General features: G+C 36.7%; 1 protein-coding gene across 4 annotated transcripts in view; it reads right to left on the reverse strand.

Annotated features, from left to right (window-relative positions):
• Positions 1–12,217, reverse strand: part of LOC117421308 (CBP80/20-dependent translation initiation factor-like) — a 148,024-nt gene that overhangs the window by 62,133 nt on the left and 73,674 nt on the right. For all 4 annotated transcript variants that reach the window (XM_059023769.1, XM_059023779.1, XM_059023767.1 and 1 more), the window contains 2 exons: positions 10,498–10,611; positions 8,935–9,011 (listed from right to left, as the gene is read on the reverse strand). In XM_059023769.1, coding sequence (XP_058879752.1) covers positions 8,935–9,011; positions 10,498–10,611 — 191 coding nt within the window. The remainder of the gene's footprint in view (positions 1–8,934; positions 9,012–10,497; positions 10,612–12,217) is intronic.

Consider the following 12,217-nt stretch of genomic DNA (forward strand, 5'->3'; position numbering starts at 1 on the left):
GGATTGATTTTATTCTTAACACAAGGATGGTAAAATGCAATAATGGATATCCGAGTGCTGACTGTACTGTTAATGTATAAAATCAAGCATTCATTAAATACTAAATCCATTACCTTTTTAATACAAGTGGACACCTGATTTGAAACATATGTTAAGTTGTAGTTCAAAATTATGCCAATCTCCATAAACTAGAATTATCTGATCGTATCGTATAGAATCTACCAGTGTACTATAATTTATCAAACACGATTTAAGTGACTGAGGATAGTTTCAACATCTTGCTATAAAAAGTTGGTTTAATATGTAGCATTACAGCATATTTTGTCAGTAATGGATTACAGAGTTGTTTTTTTTCTTTTTTGACAGGTAGTTTCTCAAACCCAACCCTTAACCACAGTCTTCAAATCAAGTCTTGTGTGGTCTCCTTGGCTGGGAGGCAAGGCAAAACAAGACTGCAAGTCTAGCAGCACCTGCCAATCCCACTTCCAGAGTGCCAAGCCCAGCACCTGAGCAGATGCCAACCATACAGCAGGTGGTTAAGGGTCAAAGGCAATTTCTGCCAGGGCAAACAACTCCTTAACTTCCTATAAACACACAAACATGACCTGTTCATTGCTACCTACAGTACATCTCTCATCTGCATTCAACTTATCACACCAGTGCACTGTTAACCCAAAAGCTGGCCTACTGAAGACAGGGGGGGGGGGGGGGGGGACGGGACGGGACGGGACGGGACGGGACGGGACTGTTGTACCAGTACATCTTACACTCTGGAGAGAGATTTGACATGAGCAAACTAACTGAAAATCGTTAACAAGAATGCTCAAGTACAGGCACTTAATGTTAACCGTTGTGTTACTCTGAAAGTAAGTAAAGATTGAGAGGTATAATGTGCTGCCTTTATTGAATATACACCAGCTCATGTGGCACAGTCATACTGCTATTCATTTTATTATTTTCTTTTATATAAAATCTATTGGTCTTAAATTTCAAAACAAATGTAGGTGTACAGTAAAAAAAAAAAAAAAAAAAAAATGACAACCCATTAAAAAAAAAGCAATGCAGGTGGCATATTTCAGTATGTTTTTTGTTTTTGCCAAGTTTTGTAGTTAATAATGGTACAATAACGTACAGGTATTTTAGGCAGAATATTAACATTAAAACACATTATGTCCTTCTAATGTAACATTTCCAATAAATAACAGTAATAACCACCAAAGAGAAGGTAATTCATTTTGCTTGCTTTCAAACAATTGAGTAAAAACATATCTGACAAGACAATCTTGGCATAGAAAAACAGACACTATTAATTCAATTTAAATCTGTGTATTTATTATTACATAGTACGAAAAAAGTTGGGGTCCCCTCCCTAGTAAGAACATATATATTTTTTTCTCAACATACTCCAACAGAGGTACAGCAAGGGCTTTTGAGCCCTGCTGCACACTGACTGGTTTCCAATGGCCTGTGTGTTGCTGTATTGTTCACATTTGCCACAATTTCAGTATTTAAACATTATTTTAACAGAAGTATAAGAGAAAAAAAAAGATATTTAATTCATATTGCCGATGCAGCTGTACAAACACAACTGTAGAGTGTTTTTTTTTTTAAATATCCTTCGTCATGCAATATTAACGGCTGTGTAAAAATAAGTAGGAAAAAACAACCATCTGAATAATGTACTGTTCTTCAGAATCACTTTGCATATCATTTCTGTTTCAGTCATCAGATCCTGTTGACTTGTTAAAACCAGCAGTTTAAAGTATCCCAATGGCCTCAATACTGTTTGAGAGCTCTCTTGAGGCCAGAGTTCCTTTAAACTTTAGAATTTTAAAAAGCCACCAGGCTGTGGGGACTGAAAGACAAACATACACACAGTGAATCTAAATAAGCAGAATACCTTAGTTAAGACAGCTGGGGAATTTGATACACTTACTATTGAAGCTTTTTTTTCTATGAAATGGTAATGCAAGGTCAACAAAGATTTCCGCCTTACTGGTTTTGTTATGTTTCAGAAGCCATTAGATTATGTATTAATGTAAGCAGCTGATTACTGTTTCAGGAAAACAGAATTTTACATTCGACGAATCTTTGCTACATTACCTCAACATACTACAGCACCAGACTTTCCAGTATTGTGGCAGTGCAAAGGCACTTCATCAGCATTTTCTGCTTGAGTGGGTCCACAAAATCTTAGAAGGAAGTGCTATCAATATCTGTTTGTAAGCAGCCTTGAACATCTGCTTTTCCTGTATCTGAACTTTATGGTTCCATTTCAATGGAGCCCATAATTGTTTTCACTACAATCCACTATTTGGCTGGGGACTGTACTCCCCCTATAACATAGAAACTTGCATAGCAACACCCGGTGCGTTTTCTTTACACTGCTGGCTCTTGTTCATGCTTCACTCTTTGAAACCGCAAATTGTTTTAAATTGTTGACCTTCAAGCTAGCCCTTTAAACATAACTCATTTCAAGTTTACGTACTACGACTTACATTTTTATAACTACAGAAAACTGCGTTGAAGCGAGTCATTTTTAAAGTCTGTTCAATAATTAATAATTAGTGCAGGCCTGGGTATGTATTTAGTCTTACTATTGAGCTTTTGGCATCACTCTTTCGTTCTACAAGAAATCATATTTGTTGCAATGCTGTGAAACAACAACAGCAGATATCTGTCATTATTATACAAATGCAAAATGAAATGAGAATCCACTGCTAACAGAAGGGAAACACTGGTAGACCTTCCTGATACCCCAGGAGTTGTACTGGTTTACACTACAGAATCCTAGTAACAAGGGTCTTTGCACTGACCGGACCCATGTTTCTGTGAAAAATCGTCACACAAACGTGTTACGATGAGCAGCATTATCAGATGCTTTCATGACCTCAAAAATTGATTAAAAATACTAATTGTCAGCTACAAATTATATAAAACTCACCTGATAAACAAAAATAAGGTTTTCAAGATAAGTTCAAACTCACACAAGTGTTTTTATGACTACAGATCCCACAATCCACTGCTTTTACTGGTAAGTGCATGTAACACACCGTGTGCTTTGATCAGTGTTGAGTACTCATGGTTTGCTTGACAGTTATAAGGGCATTAAGAACCCAAAAATATTGTATAAAACCAAAAAAAAAGCACATGTATTAATGTTTTAAGTGCATGATACATATTTAAATACCATATAGTACACATACATTTAATCCCTTCAGATCTGTAGGCTTGTGTAGCCTTTCAGTGCTGGAAACCTCGAAACAACAACAACACAATAAAAAAAAAACATCTCTGTTTAAATAGTTATTAATGTTTAATGCGCATCGTGCTGTATTGTACGCTTACAACTGTATTGTCATATTTTCTATGGGTCTTCGGGTACATATATATTAGTGGTGCAACAATTAATCAATGCATCGATTATTGATCATCTGTCCTTAAACTTCCCAAGCTTCGATTACATATTGGTGAATCGATGCATCAAATTTGAACCCAGTTTGAAGTCTCCTGTTGCCGGTTTGCATTAAAATCTCGAGTGCGCTTCTTTTAATACTATTACGGTAGATAAACAATGTCAGCGTGTTGCTAGGATACGCACTTTAGGCCTCTACATTCGCGTTGGATATACCCCGTGTAAAATGAGTTGAATTGCTTCACTGTTAAGTAAGTATACCGATGACCTTCTTTTGTTTCAAAGCATGTTGTGTTTGGATTATATGGCAATATTATATAAAAAGAAGCTGAATTTAGTACGATAGTTAAATTAGTCAGGATTTGGGAGATTAATTAAAATGTTTTGCTTTCGACATAAAATGTTAACAGTAATTAACAACTATAGTTCAGATAGAAATTACTTCTGTTAAAATATAGTATTTTTTTTTTATTAGTATTACAATGTTAAAGGGGCATCTGATGCATATTCTTTTCAGTTGTTAAAAACTCAAGTCCTTCATATCTTTTTTTAAATATATAAATCAGAAGTGTTCTAATTTGAATGCAAGTTGTGCATTTTTGTTTAACTATTATGCACAACCGTGTTTTTAGCTATTGGATTTTCTGTTAAAAAAAAGTTCTTTGTTTTGAAAAATAAAATGTCAATGCATCGATTATCGTTGATAAATGCCTATACATAAAGACATTTGTTGAAATATTTAAACAAGCATGTTATAACGAATACTAACTTACTGAACTACTATATAATAATTAATCTAATTGCTTTTTTCCAAAATAATAAGAATACAAATCTATCAGACTAATGCAATGTTAATGGTAGCAATGAACTAAAATAGCATCAGTGGCCATTTTATTATCGATGATGTGATGGTGATGATGATTGATAATGTACCAATTATATTATTTCTTTATACAACTCCAGGGCTTTCTATTCAATCAATCGACGATACCAGACAACCCACTGTTATGACTGTATATTGTTAAAGTAAAATAATGTTGTTTTTTTTTGGTTCCATGGTAAAACATCCTAAAAGGAAACAAGCAATTGACTTCGGTTGTATAGTCTGCTTTTAGCATGGAATAATCTTGATGGAGAAATAGTAGGTATTTTCTTCATAGAAAAAAAGAGGTAGCACTTTAGATTATGGGGCAACTACTAGCTTAATAAGTGTGTATTTTCATGGAAATGGCATGTACCATGCAATTATACCACGTAGCAATATTTGTTCACAAGGCCACTTCCATAGAATTGCACAGTTGTCTCCTTGTAGGAGCAGGAACAATCAATAATTACAATGTAATTACACATCTACGCATGCCCTATATTCTAAAGTGCTAACTAAAAGTCCTAGCTGTTTTTAGGAAAGGGAGAGGGTGAGTAGTAGGAATGGAGATGAAAACCTCAAACTTCAGAGCAAGACAATCTCAAGAAGCACAGAGTTTTGAGCAATTATTGAAGCAACATATTGTGACAACTGCAGGGGATGGTGGGTGTTCTATTAGATTAAGGGAGGGAGGGAATTGTTGCGTTGTTGTTTCAGGGGAAGGTGGGCTTCAAGTGGGGCATGCAAGGTGAGTGGCTGAGTCATGGTGGTTAGGGAGCCTGAGTGGCTAGATGGTAGGGCGTGGAAGTAGGTCTGCTGTCCTGCACTTATGTGGGGGGTGGGCACAAGGCTATAAAGGTTTGAGAGAGGCCATGGTCCAGGGAGTCTCTAAGAGCGAAAAGGCTAGTAGGGTCATCGGTGGATGTTCATGTTAGACGTCTTCAAGGGTCCAAAATAACAAACCCGATCTGACCCGGAACATCTTCGTTTTTACCTGACCGACCCGAACCAAAGTAAAACTCATAATAATAGACCCAGATCCGACCTGAAACCGAAGAATAATGGGTTCAAAACACTACACAGGGGACGTAGACAGACACAGACACACTCACACAGCGGGAGAGTTCAGAACTCCAGTTCCGAGGCGTTTTGTCTCACACACAAACACGGTACAATACAGGAATAACTGAATTAAAACCAACAAACAAAAACCCAAACAAAACACAAACTCGCACATACACTTGTATATACTTGCACTTCATTTCAGATTGCTGTTCCAAAATAAAAGATTGTTTAGACATACCGTTTCTAGAGAAGTGCATTGATTCTCCCGCGTATGACCGGCAATACTAAACGCAGCCTCGCAAACACCTGATGCTGGAACACACGCATATCTCAAAATAATGCACAATTCGGCAGGGTGCAAATGTTTACCAACAGTAAAACAAATATTACCAAAGAAAATCACCACTCTTTAATAGTAATGCATAGCTGTTTGCATTATCGAGATGGGGTGCACTAAATGAATGGACCAGACCTGAACCCGAGTGTTCTACCCGAAACCCATTCGGACCAGTGAAGACCTCTAGTTCACTTGTTCTGGAATCGTCAGCCAGCCTAGTTCTGTTATTGTTCTCCCATTTCCCCTTCCCTTGCTTTTATTTATTCTAACTGTAAAATAAAATCGGCTTGAGCCTTTTGAAAATCACACGTCTTCAGCCTCCATGCTTTCAAACCCTGAAAACGCTACAATATATAAATACTTACCAGCCTGAACATTAATTTCTATTAATTGCTTACAGTCAAAATATTGCAATGTATTTTATAAAGGAAATATCAGAGCATCAGTTGTATATTTGAAGACGGTGAAAGACGACAGGGCAAAGAGCAAAGCAAAAAAGCATTTAAGGGACAATGTATAAACAAAACATGTTAGCAATCATATTATAATTTGTGCATTTCTATTTTACCATTCAAGTGACTTTCAGGAGGTGCAATTTTCCAGTTCATTAACACAGATCAATACAATACAACCATAATAAGACAGAAGATGAGCTTCAAAATGCTGTGAAGTTATAACTGAACTCTGAAACTGTCCCAGTCTTCATTATTTCTGACGGGGCTTGACATGTCTGAGAGCAAACCAATCATTATTCTCAGAGCAGACACTCTGCTCTCTGTGTTGCTAAGGCAATGGTTTTTCAAACTCTTGTTTTGTCAGTCTTCAGGAGGCATGGCTAAGGCAGGTGTTGCGTCATACGAGGACTTTGTTTGCTGAATGACGGGGAATGCAGGCTGCAGATTTAAAATTGATAAAACCTCAGTTCAGATTTTATACACGCAATGCCTAATGATTCTGAAAGTACTTTTTTTTTTTTTTTTGTGGACCAAAAAACATTTCCCTGGCATTGCAGGTATGACTATAATGGTCAACTTCAGAGTTCTGTGATGGAATTTTAGGTTTTTTTGTACTTAATAAAATATTTTTGATTATGAAATCAGGTTTTATTGTTAAGGAATATTTTTATTCTCTAGCTCTAGTATGCCAAAAGTGTTTTTCTGTGTTATTTGATCAGTTGATTTCACACACTATTTATGTCTTTCCAATACTCTGACAGAGACCAATCCTGGAGAGTAACTGGCCATGAGCGACTTCCATAACTCAGCATATTGTCCTCACAGTTTCATTCTCATCAGCAAAAGTAGCCTTTTATGGTACAACTGCAATTCAGACCTCACCCCCAGGGAACACCTATGGCATGAGCTTGAACGGCTACACAAGGACGCTTATTTTTAAAGCGGCTAATAAAGTTATATAAACCCTAAATATTTGTAAGAGCAAAGTGCTAAAAAAACCCACAAGGGACCTGTCCCCAAGACTAGTGAATTCCATGAACACAAGAATAAAAGCAGTGCCAAAATCACGAGAGTAAATAAATAAATAAACCATCATAAAAAACAGGATACTGAAAAGCAACTTGAGCTAACACTTCAACTAAATAGTACAAGGGAATATTTGTCCGTACTGTAACTTGTGGTTTGCCCAAATGCTTAATGGAGATTTTCATATTTTGAGTGGTTTTGGTTTATGGACAGTCAGTTCTTTCTTTGCAATCTTTCAGCAGTGTCTCACGGTAGACAAGGGTGTAGATGATAACTTACATTCCATTAAATCCCCTGTTGAGGTTGGATGAATAGCACTTCTGTTTGGCTAATTGCTGTTCTCTTTGATGTCCTACCTCCCTCCCAAAAGAAAAAGAAAAAAAAAATGGTTTCGTCCGCCGGTTTAAGATGTTACTTTTGAACTGCAAATGTTTGGAAAGGGAACTAGCAGGGCCTGTCTGAGTAATCATAGACTTCGGCACAACCCCACCCCTTGGCTGAACCTTCCTTCACTTCTGGGTTGAAGCAATTACAGAACTCCTTCAGAGCAGCTTTTGGGGAGTCAGTTCTCTCTAGCCCTGCTATACAATTGAAGCATTTAGGTGTTTTTAAAAGCTCTACTTTTATTGCAGTTTAAGAAGGTCTCACACTAATGCATTTTTGAGAGTGGCAGAGCTTCATAAAATCTAATGTGTGCTTTATGACCCATGGAAATATTGAGTTTCAGTGGTGGGTTTAGAGACTATGCCCATATTTAAATTTTAAAAAAAACTGCTTGTTATGTTTTACTTTCTACCATGGCAACATTAATGATCTGTCATCCCTTACATGATTTAATATCCTTTTGTATTCTGTCTTTGTTATCCATGTATTTTGTGAGTTTCCCTGACTAACTTTACTGACATCATTGTTGTAAAATGAGAGGTTCTTTCAAGTTAATCTGCACACAAAGCTATGAGTGGAGGAAAAAAAACAACCTTTATTATTTAATTTTAAAAGGCTTTAACACTTTTTAAATGAAATAATAAAGAACATTTTTTATAACGGAACTTGAGCTGTGTATGCAAACTAAAACTTCAAAAGGTGTCCATTTCCAGCAGTTTGTTCCCCAAACGATAAATTACTCTTAGATAGTATGACTTTTTTTCTGCTGGACCAGACCTGAAGAAGCAAACACATTTTAAACTAGTGAATTAGCCTGCTGATTTTCCTATCACACAACCCCTAATCTCTTTCCACTGAAAATAATTTTAATAACAAGAGTCATAAAGACATAAGGGATATAATATAGATAGCCATAAAGGAAGAACGCATATGGTAAAAACGAAATTTGTATTTACATCTTCATAAAACATACCAGTGACCATGATATGTTTTGAAACCATTATGGGGTTGACAAGATTCATTATTTGTAGGGAAGCATAGAGGGCTGCAAAGAACAGACAGTCACTCGCCATTCATGACTGGATAAAGTTTTTTTTCTTTTTTTTTCTATGAAGCCAATATTCCAAGCTTTGTAATGCAATTCCGAAAAAGAATCAAAAAGCCCCCTCCTATGTGCTAAAAGACTTGATTTAGGCAGTGAATCTGAAATGAGGTTTTATCAAATCGGCCCCCCAAAAGGACCACCTGCCGTGCATTTGCTAGGGCCGCTGATTAAAAGCTGTTGAATTTCACACACCCGTCCCCATCGCCTATTCATTTCATGAATTGGGGAGGGTGGGGAGACACTATGCAGGATGCTAAATGGGCGCTGGAATTTTGTACTCACCGCCGATCATTCCTTCGCCTTCTGAATAGTTTTTTGGTTTGTGCAATTTCAGCTTCATTAGGTAGAGGCTGGTAGATCTGAGGAAGAGAAGAAAACAGAAATCTACTGGCTGGCTATTTACAAGCAGAAGCACATAAATAGATATGAAGTGACAGAACTGTGATGGCCATCCTGATTGCTGCAGTTTGATTCCTTGGTGATTTTTAGAATCTCTTCACAATACAGGAACTGCTATTGTATTATTGTGTGTGTTGATCCCTAACTGTAAAGTATGTGTCTTTGCATGTGAACTGTTTTTGACAGAGGCAGATTCATTATTTGCAATTTGCACCGTCTTTTTATGTGAAAACTGTCATTGTTAGAATCACTAAAGGTTTTACTATGAACTTCAATATTCCCACCTGAAATTACTATTGACAAATCCCTAAAGGCTTTGGTGTATCTCATTAAGTTCATAGTAGAGTCCAGAATGGCTTCAACTGCTTTATTCATTAATATGTTTGTAACTTACTAGCTTTGAGATAAAACTAGAAGTATTTTGTTAAAATTGCCTTCTTCTGTACTGGCAAAGTCTGTCATGAATGTGTCTTGTGTAGAACTGTTTGCACATGTGGGCAGCAGTGTGGAGTAGTGGTTAGGGCTCTGGACTCTTGACCGGAGGGTTGTGGGTTCAATTCCAGGTGGGGGACACTGCTGCTGTACCCTTGAGCAAGGTACTTTACCTAAATTGCTCCAGTAAAAACCCAACTGTATAAATGGGTAATTGTATGTAAAAATAATGTGTAAAAAATAATGTAATTGTATGTAATAACAATGTGATATCTTGTAACAATTGTAAGTCGCCCTGGATAAGGGCGTCTGCTAAGAAATAAATAAATAACAATAAATGTGTGCCTGCATGTATTTTTGTATGTCAAAACTTAATCTAAAGACAAACAAGCAGGCATGCAGTAAGCAGGGATGGAAATGAGAAACCTGGGCATAATTCCAATTCCGCAGACTTCTCCCCTCAAATATGAAAAATAAATACTAGTTGAAAGCAACATAACTGTTCAGAATCAGGTAAAACACTTATATCCAAATTAGGGTTTTTATTCTCTTGGGGCTCTCTGCTGCAATTTCATTTTCCAGACATTTCAATCAAAATGCAAGCAAAGAGGCATAGATGGGCAGGATGTCCTCAGAGGGGAATTTCAACATGTGTTGCTATAATAACAAATAAATAAAACTAAAATGATTACATCAGTTGCAATCTTAACTGTAGTGCATCCAACTTAATTGTGCCAGTTGAGTGTTATAAATAAAAGCTATTAAAATAGAGCATTAAAATGCTTTTTGTTTGTTCTCAAAGCCAGTGAAATGTTTAAAACATCACCATTTTTGTTTCTAAGCTTGTATGTGTCTATGTTTCTATGTATGCAAGTCACCCAAGTACGGACCTAATACACATGATAAACGTACATGTGTGTAGTTTAATTCTTTCCAAGGAAAATATAAAATAAAATAGAACAAATTATATGATGATATGTTTATGAAGTTCACACATATACTGTATATAAATACCCCGGTTTGAAATTTCTGGGACTGACTCCATCCATGGTCACTCTGTAACTGATCTTTAGCGATGTATTCCTTGGAGTCACTGTTGATCAAATCACCATCTACTGTATGTGCGATCTATAATAATAATAATAACGACAACAGTAATAAGAACAAGGATAACTATAACTGTATCATTAGTCTTTGATGTCCACTGATGGCCTACCACACTAAGTCATCAAGAATGGTTCAAACACCACTTAGAAAGTTCCACTTACGGGACCATAAAAATTGAAGGTGAAAAGACAAAGGGCAATCACAAAGAACACAAATAAAGGTTAAGTCTTGCTTCTTCGGTTTGCTGCTGCTTGATGTGGTTACTCTAAAAATTGGAGGTTTAAATTACTGTAAATTAAACCTCTACTGACACACTGTGCATTTGAGAGATCTCTCCAGCCCTCTGATTGGAGCTTCCAGGTGCAATCAGCCTTCTGATTGGAGGGATGCTTTGAGACCCCGCATTCCAGGCTGTACTGTGTTATTGTTGGATTCCATATGGCCTAATTTGTGAAGGGTCTTTAGAATTAGAGGCACGGTAACACCTCTATAGTTAATTTGGTAAACACAGAGTCCTCCATACTTGCAAGGTTTATAAACCAGGGGCGTAGCTAGGAATAGATTTTTACTGAGGCAAAAATCTAATTTTTGTCTATATATATATATATATATATATATATATATATATAAACACCCTACATATCCTGTTCATGGAGACTATTAATGCAAACTGCAATATAAGTCACTAACTCTTTTTACCCAGTGACCCACTGTGACGGGGTGCTAGCTCGCCCCTATAAATTTGTGTTTGTTATTGTTGTTAGTTTTACTGTTTTCATTATGTTTTTTGTGATTCTTGTTTTGGTTTGGATCAGCAGGGAGGGGGTTAAGTTCCTCCCTGTGAAAATACATGTGAGAATGTGGCTGGAGCCTTAAGTGCTTAATTGTTAATTATTAGTTAATTGGGCTCCAGCCACAGAGTATAAAGGGCAGGTGAAACCCTTTGTGTGGAGGTTGAAGCTTGAAGACTATTTATACAGCAGAAATACTATAGGGGGTAGTCTGCATGGATTCGGAAGAGAGAGGTCATGCTTAACTAACTTACTTGACTTTTTTGAGGATGTCACAGCTAATGTAGATGATGTCAATGCTTATGATATAATTGATTTTCAAAACGCCTTTGACAAAGTTCCAGATGAAAGACTTATACTTAAAATCAACAGCAATACAGGGGAGGACATGTCATGAATACAGTGTACAGTTTTGGTCACCTCACTACAAAAAATACATCATTGCACTCGAGAAGGTGCAGAGAAGGGCAACTAGGTTGATCCAAGGACTTAAATGACATGAGCTATGAGGAAAGGTTAAAATAATTAAATCTCTTCAGCCTATAAAAAAGAAGGGAAAGAGTGGAAGTATAAATAAAACCATAAATGCTATAATTTAGCACAGAGAGTAGCAGAGATGCCATCTTCTGAAAGGAGAAAACAGTAGCATGTGCAGAGTGCAGCGAGGCAGACATTTTTTTTTAGGCCAGTGGCTGCTAGCCCCTAGAAATGAAAAGGTGCTCTGGTAAGGCAATTACCTCGTTTTTGCTGTTCAATCTATAATTTTGGTAATTGTAAACAGACAACATTCAGAAATTTAAAAAACCCAATAAAAATACTTCAACCCTTGGCGCATC

This window comes from Acipenser ruthenus, chromosome 1 (genome assembly GCF_902713425.1).
Source record: "Acipenser ruthenus chromosome 1, fAciRut3.2 maternal haplotype, whole genome shotgun sequence".
NCBI lineage: Eukaryota > Metazoa > Chordata > Actinopteri > Acipenseriformes > Acipenseridae > Acipenser > Acipenser ruthenus.